General features: G+C 45.9%; 7 protein-coding genes across 7 annotated transcripts; 5 read left to right on the top strand and 2 right to left on the bottom strand.

Annotated features, from left to right (window-relative positions):
• Positions 1 to 1,869: 1,869 nt before the first annotated feature.
• Positions 1,870 to 2,855, top strand: LOC128277562 (uncharacterized). Its single transcript, XM_053016037.1, has 3 exons — positions 1,870 to 1,878; positions 2,052 to 2,550; positions 2,626 to 2,855. The coding sequence occupies exons 1-3, from the start codon at positions 1,870 to 1,872 to the stop codon at positions 2,853 to 2,855; spliced, it is 738 nt and encodes a 245-aa protein (XP_052871997.1).
• A 1,841-nt stretch (positions 2,856 to 4,696) lies between these two features.
• Positions 4,697 to 5,176, top strand: LOC128277564 (cuticle protein 19-like). Its single transcript, XM_053016040.1, has 3 exons — positions 4,697 to 4,720; positions 4,784 to 5,076; positions 5,140 to 5,176. Exons 1-3 carry the CDS (start codon positions 4,712 to 4,714, stop codon positions 5,174 to 5,176), a joined length of 339 nt encoding a protein of 112 aa, XP_052872000.1. The 5' UTR covers positions 4,697 to 4,711.
• Positions 5,177 to 6,388: 1,212 nt separating this feature from the next.
• LOC128279113 (cuticle protein 8-like) lies at positions 6,389 to 7,871 on the bottom strand. Its single transcript, XM_053017833.1, has 2 exons — positions 7,743 to 7,871; positions 6,389 to 6,796 (listed from the first exon to the last, which is right to left on the bottom strand). The coding sequence occupies exons 1-2, from the start codon at positions 7,869 to 7,871 to the stop codon at positions 6,389 to 6,391; spliced, it is 537 nt and encodes a 178-aa protein (XP_052873793.1).
• A 149-nt stretch (positions 7,872 to 8,020) lies between these two features.
• LOC128269423 (cuticle protein 19-like) lies at positions 8,021 to 8,466 on the top strand. Its single transcript, XM_053006881.1, has 2 exons — positions 8,021 to 8,029; positions 8,113 to 8,466. The coding sequence occupies exons 1-2, from the start codon at positions 8,021 to 8,023 to the stop codon at positions 8,464 to 8,466; spliced, it is 363 nt and encodes a 120-aa protein (XP_052862841.1).
• A 1,560-nt stretch (positions 8,467 to 10,026) lies between these two features.
• LOC128269420 (cuticle protein 19-like) lies at positions 10,027 to 10,416 on the top strand. Its single transcript, XM_053006877.1, has one exon. The coding sequence runs from the start codon at positions 10,027 to 10,029 to the stop codon at positions 10,414 to 10,416; it is 390 nt and encodes a 129-aa protein (XP_052862837.1).
• A 1,650-nt stretch (positions 10,417 to 12,066) lies between these two features.
• On the top strand, positions 12,067 to 12,450 carry LOC128269422 (cuticle protein 19-like). Its single transcript, XM_053006880.1, has one exon. It carries the CDS (start codon positions 12,067 to 12,069, stop codon positions 12,448 to 12,450), a length of 384 nt encoding a protein of 127 aa, XP_052862840.1.
• A 1,253-nt stretch (positions 12,451 to 13,703) lies between these two features.
• On the bottom strand, positions 13,704 to 14,087 carry LOC128269421 (cuticle protein 19-like). The gene has a single exon (XM_053006878.1). It carries the CDS (start codon positions 14,085 to 14,087, stop codon positions 13,704 to 13,706), a length of 384 nt encoding a protein of 127 aa, XP_052862838.1.
• Positions 14,088 to 14,909: the final 822 nt, after the last annotated feature.

Raw genomic sequence — 14,909 nt, 5'->3', positions numbered from 1 at the left:
TCCTGGGATCAAAGATGGCGCTGCCCAATAAACGTCAAATGTCGTGTCGTGTTTCGACCACTTTTTTCACACCAAAAGACAAAAATCTGCAAAAGAAAAAACATATTTATGACTGCCAAGTGTGATTTATAAGCTGGGCAATAATTCATTTTTTTACAAATCTTCCTACAGTTGGACACCTGCCGAAATGTTCGAACTCAACGTAGGCCGCATCGCGCATCTTTAGCCCCTAAGCCACTGGAAGCGTCAAGCGTCAACGGTGGTAACGGATGAGAAAGCAACGCTTTATGACACCCGGTCCTGGTGGGCGCCGGTCCGGTCCGACAGCTGCGTTGCGCGACTACATTTCCGGTGCCGTCTGCATCAACAATCGCGCTTGATAATTAATTTATCGGCACCGGCCACGAGATCGGACTTAGGAAGATAAGTCGCGGTGCCGCGTGTGCCAGGCGTGGTCCCTCTGATAAGCTCTGAGCGCGCCGTGCCGCGCTTATGTAACGCGATCGCATTGATCGAATAGATAATCTTGATCCGTTATTAACAAATTGTTACACATTTTTCTTTTCTATGTCGCACGACCGACGCAGGATCGACGCATTCCGTAAATGCGGGCCGACGGTATCGGCTAATGAGGCAACTAAAAAGCGAACCGACACAAGGACATTTGGAAAAGATTCTGCAAATTCCGTGCATATATTTCAAATGAAGCGTAACATACCGGACCGGTCACGTGCCACACTTTATTGGTCGAGTTCCTTCGCGCCACAGGCACGGTCCGCGCACGCAAAGCCTTCCACGAGGGGTTGATGATTGGCGCTGACACCTTCCATTACCGAGTCGTCTCGAGGATAATTGGCACTTCCCACGTGCAGGCGATGGAGCTTAAAGTGCGTCCACGTTCTCATTACCAATGCCTTCGTCTTCACACGTTTTCGGAAAAGTGGAGCAAAAGGCAGCCACTCTGAGGCGGTACCGCAATTTTCGGTGACCCGACCGCAAGTGAACCGACCCGAAGCGGTACATGCTAATGCGCAATATGCGCTTTTCCCCCTGACGAATTCACTTGTGAACTTGGTGCAATATGTGGCCGACAGCGCCATTTTGGGGTTTGTTGAACCGAAAGGAACAATGAAAAACGGGCGGATCAAGCCTAATGGCAGGCTAATTAGCCATTGCACCAGTTCCAGTGTGGTGTGGTGTGCTGGTGCCGGATCATCGTACCGGACACAGAAAAGCTTCTGGCCGCTCGGCGCCACACACACACGGATCGCGGTTCGCTCGGTGGATGGCACGCGTGCGTGAAGGCGGCCTGAAGGTAAACAATAACGCCACGATGTCTTCACGACTCTCACGACGGCCCCCGGTGCCTGGGGGCCGACACACAGACAGACGCGCATAAAAGTGAATCGTTTTAGGGTGGAAATTGGTGGAAAACCAAGCACAAACCGCGCGTTGGTAATCTCTATTGTTGGCGCGATGTTGGCCGCCATTGGCGCGAGAAGGGCCCACGGCATGGGCTCGGGTCGAAGCGAAGCGAGAACCTCGCCACCACTCACACTTCGGCACCGGGGCCGCAATTAATTACTCTGTTTGATGTCCGTTTTACGGTTCTTTGACCGCGTGCGAAGGTGTGCGAAGGGGCGCGGACCGATGTCCTCGAGAACCATGGCGAGGCGAGTGGCCACAAAGGCTACAACGTATAAAACCGTTGCACCGACGGCAGAACACCATCAGACGAGCAGTGTTTGCGGTGCCGAGTGTGCAGATTACAGCAGTTCCGGCCGTCTTCGAGTTTCGTACGCGCCCCGCGCCAAGTGTTTGCAGTGATCCGTGATCGTGTGCCCTGTCCCCTGTCACATCCGTTGCGAAATGTTGCGAGTGAGTTTTATGAGTTGGCGCTCGAGGTGTGCCTTCAGTGTGCAGTTTATCACGAGGACAATATATCTCTTGGTGATGTGGCGTCAAAGTGAAACTGGCAAAATAGAGCCCTCCCCCCCTCAAGAGCTAGCTCTCTAAGCGATATCTTTCTGTGTCTTTTCGTCTGTTGACAGTTTGTGTCCGCCATCGCCATCTTGGCCGTAACGGTCGTCCAGTCCGCTCCGGTGGAACCGGCTCAATATGCGTTCCTCACGAAGCATCATCATGTGCCGGAGCATCATCTCGTCGTCGAACAGGTACACCACGTGCCGGAGCTGAAACTGGCAGCGGAATATCCGGTCGAGCTGCTGGAGGATCATCACGAGTATCAGCACCACCAGACACCGCAGCTGGTGCTGTCGAACGACAAGTATCTCGGAGTGGTTCACGAGCACCACGAGGCTCCGGCCACCAGCTACAGTGAGGGTAACGACTACAGCGGGCTTTACGGTGGCAAGCAGGAGTCGCATCTGTATGACAACTATCAGTATGGCCACAACGAGGGAGGCTACGCGAAAAAGTACGACGAGTACAACGCCTACCCGAAGTACAGCTTCGAGTACGGAGTCGATGATCCGCACACTGGCGATCACAAGAAGCAGTGGGAGTTCCGTGATGGTGATGTTGTGAAAGGTACCTAGCAAAGGATCCTGGTGGTTCTGGTTTCGGAAGCTGTTCCTGTAACCCACTTTTTCATTTCTTCCCCAGGTGGATACATGCTGAAGGAAGCGGACGGAACTACGCGCGTCGTCGAGTACACCTCGGACGATCACAACGGATTCAACGCGGTCGTGAAGAAGTTCGGTCACGCCACCCATCCGGAACCGAAGCAGCACAACGCCTACGGCTACATCGGCAACTATGCCGGAGCGTACGCGACCGGCGATCACTACGGCAAGGGAGCGACGAGCTACACCAAGGTCTGGAAGGAGCACTAAGACCGGAGCGGGACCCGCGGTCCTTTTGCAGCGTCGCCAAAGAGGAGCACCTAGCGGGCAGCGTTGCGCAACCGTTGAGATTAAAAACCGAGTACCGAGACCAGAGCGATCCGCGAACGAGTAGACAAATCCTATTTATTGTGAATGTCGAAACTCTGCCGAACGAAATTGGAATCGGCAGATAGTGCATTGCACATCATTTATGCTTTTTGTTTGTTAAATAAACCTAACTATCTGTGATTGAAACAAATGTTGTTTTTGTTTTCATGCCTCAGACCGTATCCCCGTGAAGTCACTATAAACCGTTGTAAATCAAGGAACCAGAATAACAATACGCAAAAGAGGAGTAAGTGAAAAAGTATGATTATAACGGCGTGCGTCATCACGCCTCTTTTCAATCCCAATTCTCGATTCCCGGTGACGTTTCTGATTGACTTCCCTACTCGCTTCCCGTTGGGTGCATGGCAAAACTCGCACCAGCTGTATTTAGCCCAAATTGCTTGAAAAGTATCCGAGTTTTGACCCCCCTTTGTTAAGTGGGGAAGGATTTCAAACATTCACCAGAACATTTCTCTTTCCCAAAAACTCCCACCCATGGTTTTCCTGACGCTTCCGACGGGAACTGATTTTCTTCGGTGCATGAGTCTTACCTTACTTTTCTCCCCCCATTTCTTTTGGTGGCCAATTTCGATCCAATTCCAGCGGAACGGCTAACGACGGTTTTTGCGGTTTTAAGGAAAACTCAGGAAATTTATTTGGGAAATAAATTCAGGCAGACGGTCCAAGGAGGAACACTACAATGAACAGCTGGCACCCACCAGGCAGCGCCCCGTAAAAATGATCTCCTCCTGCGGTAACCGCATGCTGTTCGTCAACCCGATTTTTTAGGATAATCCGAGAGGCTGCCGGCGATGGCAAACAAGGACATTACCTTGCTTGGCCAGATACCTATTGGACAGCACTGTTTACAAGGAAGGCAGACGAAAACCAACAAAACTTTACAAGGAAGACGAGAAAGAAGGTTTACTCCTGTTTGTCCTACCTTTCAGTATGTTTATCTGTTTCAACGTTTTATTGCAATATTTGATGACATTTTGTTGAAGGTTGCATTCGTTCCTTTGTCTCGATACTCAGTTTTTGTCATTTCAATTATACTTTTTCGTAAAAATACGCTTTTCTAGTGATAAACTCGCTAAATAGAAGGTTTTAGTGGTGTAATTTTAATAGCTCTCTAATAAGGAAGATATTATAATAAGATCTGAGCATAGAACTATGAACTCTTTCATAATGTTAATTTACGTTATTTTCATCTTTTCATCATTAACTCACTTTTCTGATCACGTTTCTTCTTCGGATTTCTTCGGCAAGAGCACCGAGATGTTCATTTTGCACCGATATTAAATTCGTACGTACGGACCTTCAACTTTCTTTGCAATTCAGGGCCGGTGTGATCTATTCTCGTACAATGTTGCGCCGCCACTTGAAGTCGGGCAACCAGTTGAAAGTAAAGAAAGAATGCGTAACGGCAATTTCATCATTCGGTCAGTGCGAGAGCATCGTGCAGGGTAATTACCAAAAGCAACCAAAAATGAAACCGAAAGTGGATCAATATGTCGCGCATCACTTCGGCGCTCAAGTTCAGCCATTACTGGAGCCCCCGCAATTGGAGTAATTAAATGAGATCGAGTGGTGTGTACATGGGGCAAGATGTACGGACACACATCAAAGTCCATCCATCACGATGGGTATAAATATTCAGATTCTTAGACAACCTAACCATCAGTTCATCGGTCGCTTTCGCATCGAAATCATCTCCGCAGTGAAAATTGTAAGACTCTTTAAAAAAACCAACCAAAATGTTCAAGGTAAGTCGGTGCAACTGATGGCGTTCTTTTCGACATTAACGAAATGATCTTTCCCGGCATTAGCTCCTCGCTCTCATCGCCTGCCTGGTGGTCGTTGCCTCTGCTCAGTATCATGTTCCGGAGCATGAGCACAAGGAGCATCACGCCCATCCCAAGTACAAGTTCGAATACGGAGTGAAGGACCCGCACACCGGAGACCACAAGAGCCAGTGGGAAGTCCGGGACGGAGATGTCGTCAAGGGAGCATACACTCTGGAGGAAGCTGACGGAACCCACCGTGTGGTCGAGTACAAGTCGGACAGCCACAACGGTTTCGAGGCCAATGTAAAGAAAGTTGGACACGCTCATCACCCGCAAACCCACGCCAGCCACCCAGTGCATGTTCCGGAACACCACGGAAGCCATCACGGACACGGCGGTGGAGCCAGCTACGTCAACCTTGACAAACACTACTGAATGACGGGATGAATTGCTCAACACAACCAAATGGAAATGTGATACAAACACACAAAACACCTGCAATAAATCAATCAGCAAAAACACAAATCAGCCTCTTTCATTCGATTTCATTACTTTTTTTTATACCAATCTGTTTAATGGTTACTCATGTGTTAATATTTATTCTCCCAGCACAAGTAGAATTATTTGTTTTTTTTTTTTGTAGTCCAAGGGTCTGACGAGAGAAATACATTGTTGTCCCCGGACTGGCGATATACCGTGGGCGCGCAGGATGTGACCCAAAAGATCATGATGATCAGGTTGAAGTCAGGGGAAACCCTGATGGAGAACCGAAACAATTCTGACGTGCAAATCGATTGTCAGAGTAGAGCATAGCGGCCAAAGAACAATCGAACCTTCTAGTGACTAGTTCCCTCCGAAATTTTCCAATCCGCAAATCAAGTGTTTTACTTTTCGTTCACCTTTTCCCGGTTGAACATTTATTGAAGTTCCGCTATAAACCTGACCAGATTTTGACGGGATCTCCAACCATCAGTTTGAAGTTGCGTTTGTCAAGCTGGAGTGTTGAAGATAAGCAAGAACAACAAAATAAACGTTCAAAAGCTCACTCTTTGGTCGCTTTCCGATTTAAAAGGGAGTACTAGATCTTAGCCTAATTAAATTCCATAGATTCTCAAGCTATCGAGTTTTTTAATTTTTGTTTTTTAAAACTAAGTTAAAGTCGAGACATGACATTTTCGCAATGGAAATAATTCAAAAATAGTCTCATTAAAATAGATAGAATAGACGGGAGCTCAGATTGCTTGGTTTGATTGCAGAATATGTCTTTATGTTTGAAACGAAGTAGGCATCACCTATTGCTAAGCAACAGCTTGAGAATAATTCAAATTGCCCGTTACTGGTTTTTCTACTATCTACAATCGAAAAACGTTTGAAAATTTAAATCGTACCTTCTTTTACGGAGTCTAACTCACAACAAGGAAGGCAGAAGGAAAGAAACCACTTCACTTTCGAAAGTATGGACTTAATCATAGTTCCCGTTCGATACCGTTCGATTGCATGCAAGCGACTTTCCGGCGAGGAACATTTGAAGCCCTCAATCTCAATACTCCACAAACACTTCAGCTTCAAATTCAACAACAATTTATTCTTTTGCGTAACATCATAATGTGTTCAAAGTCTTCAATCCGTTCGCTTGTCCGATGTGGCTTAGTAGTGTTTGTCCACGTTGGCGTAGCTGGCGCCGGATCCGTGCCCATGTCCGTGGGACTCTCCGTACACCTGCGGGTGATGAGCATGTCCAACTTTCTTTACATTGGCCTCGAAACCGTTGTGGCTGTCCGACTTGTACTCGACCACACGGTGGGTTCCGTCAGCTTCCTCCAGAGTGTAGGCTCCCTTCACGACATCTCCATCCCGGACTTCCCACTGGCTTTTGTGGTCTCCGGTGTGCGGGTCCTTCACTCCGTACTCGAACTTGTACTTGGGATGGTCGTGGTGCTCCTTGTGCTCCGGAACATGATACTGCGCGGAGGCAACGACCACCAGACAGGCAATCAGGGCGATGATCTGAACCAGAAGGATTTCGTGAGTGAATCGAACGACAACATTGCAATACTTTTACATACCTTGATCATTTTGGGTTGAATGAGGTAGATTGTTTCGAAATCTAGAAGACTTTCCTACGGCTGGAGGTAGACTGATGATCACCAGATGTGCAGATCAACGTATTTATACCCCGATCGCCAGGGACATCTTTTGCGAGCTCATCTTCACGGCGAAACATGCGCAGAACGAAACGTGAGCACCAACGTTGCCAACAGCCTTGTTCTTGAACCGAGTTTTCCACCCGGTCCCCACAGTCCGGTGAATTGCACAAAATGGCACGCATTTCCATTTGAGAGTCACCTATGAGTCACTTTTCACTTTTATCGAGCGCACCTCGATCGAGTTCGATTTCTGTTCGCGTGCTCGAAAGAAATCGCGATCAAAAAGCACAACCCAGGGGCAAATAGATGGCCGAAGCAGTCGAAGCGTATTGACCCATTCTGATAGAATAGGCCCCGGTCGGTCGGTCGGTCGGTCGGGGTTAGCCATTTTCCAATCATCATTTTCCAACACCCCTGCGGGGTGGCTGTGGCTGTTGAGCCAGGGACCAGCCAGCTGGCACCACGCGGAGACACTCGGATTCTCGGCAACGGTGAGAGCTGTCAGATCGAAATGGATCAAACGATAATTGCTGTGGCGGGCCGCCGACGTCAATTGATTTTAATGGAACTTTGAGCAACACACACACGGCTGGCGGCTGACGGCTGTGAGTGACGAGTGTAATTGCGGGCCGCTAGAGAGAAGCAAAAAAAATGGACAAACAAACAAAAACTTCAACCGTCCCCCACTCGTTAACATAACACCCGCGTGTGGTTGCATTTTCCCCCAAACAAACATACGCGCCCCGGTGGCCGGAGCGACCAACCGACGCATAACTCCGGGTTGTTGTCCGAAACTCCGGGTACACCCCCGTGGTGGTTGTGGTGGGTGCGTGTGGAAAATGTGGGCCGCGCACACGATACGCCAGCGTGGCCAGCGAGTTGTCCTCGTGTACCAGAAGTTGGTGCCGACCATCCTCCGAGCCGGCAGTGATGGCACGTAGCGTCCCCACTGCGACGGCGGCGGCACCCGATACTCCCGCCATCGGGGCTATGTTATAACCGATCGAGCGTTATGCTGCACTTTCGGCGGCTCGTATAAATACCCAACCCGGTGCCCCAGTAAGGTATCAGTTACCGGCAAGCCTTCTCATCGTTAGCATTCATCAAGAAGCACAGCCAATTAGCGGCAAACATGTTCAAAGTGAGTGTGAACCCTCCCGGGGGGAGGTTCAACCTGTCAAAGGAGTCCATTAACAACGTCTCCATTATTTCGTTCCCTCTCAGATCCTGGCGGTGATTGCTTGCTTGGCCGTGGCGGCTTCGGCCCAGTTCGGCTACGGAGGCGGCGAGCACGGACTCAGCGGATACGGGCACCACCACGAGGAGCCGAAGGACTACTACGCCTACCCGAAGTACAAGTTCGAGTACGGCGTAAAGGACCCGCACACCGGGGACCACAAGAGCCAGTGGGAAGTCCGGGATGGAGATGTCGTGAAGGGATCGTACTCGCTGCACGAACCGGACGGCACCGAGCGCGTCGTGGAGTACAAATCGGATAAGCACAGTGGATTCGAAGCCGTCGTCAAGAAGGTCGGCCATGCCCACCATCCGCAGGTCTACGGCGGACACCACTACTAGGAGGACACTAGAACCACCAAGCCAGAGAGAGAGAGAGAGAGAGAGAGAGAGAGAGAAACTGTACGAACCAAATATTGGAACCGCAGGAGCATTTGTTTCCTTCCTACGCCTCAATGTGATATGCTATAGAACTCAATGACAGCAATAACAACTGAAATAGAGAAACCAAATCACTGAAAACCTAATCAAAACCCCTATTTTGCGTTTTCTTACTTCGGAGCTTATCGATTTTCGATTTAAGAGACTGATAAAAGATTGTAACATTAAGCCAATGCTTCATCCTGCATGGCTTTAACCCAGTTCCAGCTTCGTCACCTTATATCATTCATCTGAGTCTTTTGTTTCTGAGTTGAGCTAAATTTGTCTTACATTCATTCATGTTTTTATATAACTTTTATCATTTTCGTAAATGAATCGGGTGCACGTGGTTATCACAACGGCAATAAGACTGATAAACGATGCCGACGGCATGATGTGAGTTTTCGATGATCTTTAAAACTAGAGCAGGATCCCACATCCCGCGGATCAATGCGGAGCTGATGACAGCTTATGATTGTCTTTATGTTATATTTTTCCATTGCGATTGACAATCGGCCTCTTTTATGCTCCTTCCTACAATCGGTTAAATATTAACAATACCATGCTGCTCAAGATGTGCAGAAGCTGTCACTCCGGTTCATCGGATTGGCCGTATTGAATAACTCGGTCCACCGTCGAGCTGCAGCGTACATCCTTCCTCGTGCCCGTGTTATGTCACTTCGTGGCTAGTATCGTGCCCCACAACAGCCCGCTAGTCGCCGTATGGCTCTAGTGATGAAGCATCATGCAAGCGAACCAACTTCATCGCTGACCGAATGGCCGACAGAGCCGGCCGCTGGCTGAGCATCATAAACTAAACAACAACATAAAAATCATAACACTTTATCTCGTTTGCGATTTGAGTGAGTATCTTGTCCCAGGTGTGGGCTTACATAAAAAAACAATGCTCTGCGGCGACGGTAACATTGGAAAACAAATCACCGTTTGGCTAAAAGCTCGTTAAATACGGTTGTCATCTTTGGCCCCTGCACTTTGCTCATGCAAGAAAGCGATTGAAGCGTTTCTTCGCTGTGATCGCTGTTAGTTAGCTTCACCTGATCGACACATGAGCTGATGGATCGTTATAACAATAACGTTATTGTTAATACTATTGATGCTGAAGTTGATTATAACAGTAATAGGGCAAAGCTTACACAACTGGTACCATATTTTTTTATTACCAAATTTAGTTTTAGTATAATTGTGACACGAAATCAATAAAGAGGAACATGCAACAGAAGAAATGGAAAATCGATTTCATATTATTTTCATCGTAATTACATGCCTGAACGCTCGAGGAGTGGCGGAAAACAGTATATCCAAGGTCACACAGCGCCAACCTAGAGAGTATGCAACCGAGGCACGCAAACCAGCTGCGTTGAGGTCCGTTGACTATTTAAGCATTCCCCAGCTAGTAACCCGGCACCAGTTGTCCGTTGAACACCCGAGGCAAAGCAGACCAAAGAAAATCCGCCCAAAACCATGATGAAGATCGCGTTCGCCGTTGTTGCCCTGCTGGCTGTGGCTGTCAGTGCCGATTATCACGAGCACCAGGATTACCATTCGCATCCGAGCTACAAATTCGAGTATGGAGTTAAGGACCCGCACACCGGAGATCACAAGAGTCAGTGGGAACATCGGGATGGAGATGTCGTCAAGGGAGCTTATACTCTGGAGGAAGCTGATGGAACCCACCGCGTGGTCGAGTATTCCTCGGACAAGCACAACGGATTCCAGGCTCACGTGAAGCGTGTAGGACACGCTCACCATCCGGAAGTGTACGGTCATCACGAGGGTGGACATTCTTATGGCCACGGCCACGGACACGGTAGCAGCTACGCCAACGGCAATCTGTACCAGCATCACCACTAAGTGTTCACAGATTCAAAGCAAATAAAAACTCGCTCTCAATGTATAAACTTGTTGTGATTTTGATTGGTATTTCAAACTTCATTGGAACTTTAGAATTGTATAAAAATTCAAATGTTTCTGGGGAGCCACACGGTCCGTAACAAAAACATAACATAACAAAATTTGACACTTATGGAACTCAGGCCACATAAGTGAGTAAGTAAACAGGAAGATCGTTCAGGTTTAACATAACGCAATTTATGCTCTATCGCTGTTCTACTACCGTTTGAACACTGCTGGTGGAATTATTTTTCACATAAGCATTGTAAAAAGTGAATCAACTAGGATGTTTTATGTTGTTTTGTGTTCTAAAAGTAAAAAAGTGATCTATTTTCGGGTAATATTCCATAGATATTTAAGTTTACTAAAAATGATAGCATAATAAATTAAGATTACCAAATTCAAACATGTTGGTATAATGAGATTACACATTTAATTTCATGACAAATCAGAAACAGATATGTATATTTCTTTGAGAAAGAGAAACGTTTTTTATGTTGTGTAACCTAAACTTGCATTAACAGTCTATTGCATGTGTTAGGTTGTTTAACAACATGTAAATGTGTTATCAATCATATAAACTGTTCAAACATGTCACACGATTGTCACTGTTGGGATAGAATAAATGTTATGATCGCTTCATACTTTCAATATGTCCTTCTGAGAACGATCAAATTTTTGTCATTCAAAAAGGTACACAACGCGTACTTTAATAAACATAATTTATTTCTTTCTACTTATTTATTTATTTATTGTGATTCATCTTACGGGCCAGCAGGCATAATAGGAAAATATATATAATATAGTACAAATTTCACAAATTAACATTTTTAGACGTCACAGATAAAAATGTAAAATCACAAATCACTCGCAAACGAGACCGACCGAATATACTGACGATACACGCTTACTGATACGTCAAAATCAAAACAGTGATTAAACCTAGTTGACATGCAGTTGATAGGGTTAAACTGACCAAATCTGGTCGCCTGCATTGGCACTGTCAGAAACGAATAGTTCCTTAAAGCTCTCGACAGCGCAGAAATGTTGACTAATGAAAGAAGCACCGGAGAGTCGATGTTGTGATCGATGAGGCAACGAAGCAACATTAGGCGACAGCCCGCCTATCATCGAGCCTCTCCAGGCCAAGGAGGAGACATCGGGTGCGATATGGTGGGAGTTGCCATAGCTCGCACCCTCAATTCCCTATTACCAGCTTCACAATAATTTTTGGGAAAACCCCTTTCTCCAATGAAAGTTTTTATTTTTTTTTCTGCTACGCAAAGTATTAACTGCAAAGTATTTTATCTGAACACCATTAGATACATAAAAAAAACTTTCCACATCATTGCCTTAAAAAATTCCCGCAGAGCGACGACTAATTGAATTAATCATTCAACATATTTTACACTACTTTCATAACTAAACTCACGACAAGGTCGGCACATTGCAAAACATAAATCACTGAAACGGAATCGAAGCTTGCATGTCCACCTCCAAGCGCTGAATGGTATTTAAGCCGGCAAATGCAGCACTACCCCCAACAGTCAACCGTCAGCCACAATTCAATCCACATCGCAGTGTTCCACAAGCCAAAGAAATCCACCCAAAATGATGAAGATCGCGTTCGCCGTCGTTGCCCTGCTGGCTGTGGCTGTCTATGCCGATCATCACGACCATCACGATTATCATTCGCATCCGAGCTACAAATTCGAGTATGGAGTTAAGGATCCGCACACCGGAGACCACAAGAGCCAGTGGGAACACCGGGATGGAGACGTCGTCAAGGGAGCTTACACTCTGGAGGAAGCCGATGGAACCCACCGAGTTGTGGAGTATTCCTCGGATAAGCACAACGGATTCCAGGCTCACGTGAAGCGCGTGGGACACGCTCACCACCCGGAAGTGTACGGTCATCACGAGGGTGGACATTCTCATGGCCACGGACACGGTAGCAGCTACGCCAACGGCAATCTGTATCAGCATCATCATTAAACCAATTTCTGAGAAAATAAAACGTTGCTCGATTCCTCAAGAAACAAATTAAGTTGTTTTACTATTTTCCGCAACTCACAATGAATGTAATAGTATTGTTGGTTTTGATTTTCAGTAGTTTAGCGAATCCTCGATCCCCAACGATCCTGATATTGTTCATTGAAGGGCCATCTTGTTTGAAAAAGATTGTAGATTATCCCATGACGCAAACAGGGCATTTGATGGACTTGCTGCTTCATTACAAAGCATTAATTGTTTATTAAAATTAGTTTTTTTTTCTTTTTTCCTAAATGATCCGCCTCAGCACCCGATGAGCAATGAGGTCCTATAACTATTCAATACTTCATTCGTTTTGCAAAACCTTCATCACGCATCACGCACTGCTAACCTAATTTTTCCCATTCTTTCTTTTCTGTAAACGTTTCTTAAGCATGTGTTAATTCTTTCAACATAAATGGCGGATTTCGAAAAATCATAATCATAACTCAAAAGCATCTCAAATGCTTCACACAATCGCCAGTGGGACCATAAAAAAGCTATCAAATAACGAATTATGTTACATGAGACCACTTACCGATCGCGATTGGAATGACGTTTGCCAATATGTGCCGCTCTCCGACATGAGCCATGGGAAAATGAATGACAAAGAGCAATTTCGGCCACTTCAGGAAATAGTCATGCGTGAACACCGCACGAGCCCCACTTTCAACTGGCCAAGCCCCTCGTGAGTTTGCCTTGAAAATCGTGACAGCGAGTTTTGGGGGTTTCACGAGGGTTCTATGCAATCAGACGGTGGGCCAGTCTCGCTGCAACGTGTTTTTAGTAGATCTTTTGGTTGCCCTTTTATGCGCTTGCATGACACCGTTTCAGATTCACTTGCATAATTGCCCATTCGCGTTTGACTCCAATTCCATGCGCGTTGCGTACAATTACGGCGTGAATTGTAACGCCGCTCAAACGCCTCAAATGCACAAACGAACCGTTTATGCTGGAACCTGCATTTATTTCACACTTGTGAATTAGAGAATTACCCTTTGTCTGGTGAAACATTTCTGAAAACTATCAACCAATTATTGCACTTACAAAAGTTATTAATTTTCGGCATCAGCAAATTTGTGTATATTATATCAAATACACCAGCGCCTAAAGGAGTTTTTAAAATAAGGTAAATCATAGTTTCGCTATTTAACAGTTTTTATTTGACATCTGGTGTGATTGTAGTACCACCATTTCGAAACCGATTAGTGATCAGATTAGTGATGATGCTGATACAGATTGCTGTTGGCGTAGCTGCTACCGTGGCCGTGGCCATGAGAATGTCCACCCTCGTGATGTCCGTACACTTCCGGGTGGTGAGCGTGTCCAACGCGCTTCACATGAGCCTGGAATCCGTTATGCTTGTCCGAGGAATACTCGACCACGCGGTGGGTTCCGTCGGCTTCCTCCAGAGTGTAGGCACCCTTGACGACATCTCCATCCCGATGTTCCCACTGGCTCTTGTGGTCTCCGGTGTGGGGGTCCTTCACGCCATACTCGAATTTGTAGCTCGGATGCGAATGGTAATCGTGGTGCTCGTGATATTCGGCACTGACAGCTACAGCCAGCAGGGCAACGACGGCGAATGCGATCTTCATCATTTTGGCGGATTTCTTTGGCTTGTGGGACACTGCGATGTGGATGGAACTGTGGCTGACGATTGACTGTTGATGGTAGCACCACATTTGCGCGCTTAAATACCTAACCGCTTCGAAGGAGGACATGAAAGTTTGACTGCGTTTGGGTTGGCAAATATTTTGCAAGGGCCGTGTAGGCCCTGAAATGTCTTATGGAAAGCCTTTGCCATATAAAATTGGATTATGTGAGTAATACATCGCATGAAAAAGAATTCACGGCAACAGTTCCTAATATGTTTTACCATTGGGGTAGAGAATGGTTATTGCATATGTTTCTTGTTTTATCCTGTGTAAACGTCGGTTTTACTATTTCGCTAGTGAATAAGTCATTTCTAAATTATAATTTTGTCTCTCAACACAAGGAACTCAATGATCAACACAGCTTTGAAAGTATGTTACCTTGCGCTCAATTAAAGGGATGCTGATAGTTAACCTGCTGATAAGGTTTAAAATGACTAATTAGGTATCGTTGTTGATGAATAAGGTCAATAATTCAAAGTTTTCTACAGACTATAAATAAAGCATTCAGTTAATCATAAAAATAATAATATTTTCATAATATTTTCATTACACACTACAAAAGCATTGTCTATGTTTTAATTGATATCTAGGAAAACTGAGAGAATGATGTACAAAATTAAAAAAAAAACTACAATTATTGATTGCAACATCATTCAATTAAAAAAAGACAACTAATGAAAATAGTATTATGCATCCCAGGAAATAGTAAAATAAATTAAAGAAAAGACTGAGAATTCTTATGGTACTATCACGGTTCAAACATTT

This window comes from Anopheles cruzii, chromosome 2 (assembly GCF_943734635.1).
Source record: "Anopheles cruzii chromosome 2, idAnoCruzAS_RS32_06, whole genome shotgun sequence".
In the NCBI taxonomy this organism is placed as follows: Eukaryota; Metazoa; Arthropoda; class Insecta; order Diptera; family Culicidae; genus Anopheles; species Anopheles cruzii.
This window is presented reverse-complemented; position numbering and strand designations above follow the sequence as displayed.

Bases quoted from the DNA above. Each gene is read 5' to 3' on its own strand.
- LOC128269422 (XM_053006880.1), top strand. From the start codon at position 12,067: ATGATGAAGATCGCGTTCGCCGTCGTTGCCCTGCTGGCTGTGGCTGTC.
- LOC128277564 (XM_053016040.1), top strand. The intron at 5,077-5,139 runs AACCCACGCCAG...CGGACACGGCGG, and splicing joins GGACACGCTCATCACCCGCA to TGGAGCCAGCTACGTCAACC.
- LOC128279113 (XM_053017833.1), bottom strand. From the start codon at position 7,871: ATGGCGGGAGTATCGGGTGCCGCCGCCGTCGCAGTGGGGACGCTACGT. The intron at 6,797-7,742 runs GTGCGCGGCCCA...GGTATGTAAAAG, and splicing joins TGGCCACGCTGGCGTATCGT to TATTGCAATGTTGTCGTTCG.
- LOC128269421 (XM_053006878.1), bottom strand. From the start codon at position 14,087: ATGATGAAGATCGCATTCGCCGTCGTTGCCCTGCTGGCTGTAGCTGTC.
- LOC128269420 (XM_053006877.1), top strand. From the start codon at position 10,027: ATGATGAAGATCGCGTTCGCCGTTGTTGCCCTGCTGGCTGTGGCTGTC.
- LOC128277562 (XM_053016037.1), top strand. The intron at 2,551-2,625 runs GTACCTAGCAAA...TTTCTTCCCCAG, and splicing joins TGATGGTGATGTTGTGAAAG to GTGGATACATGCTGAAGGAA.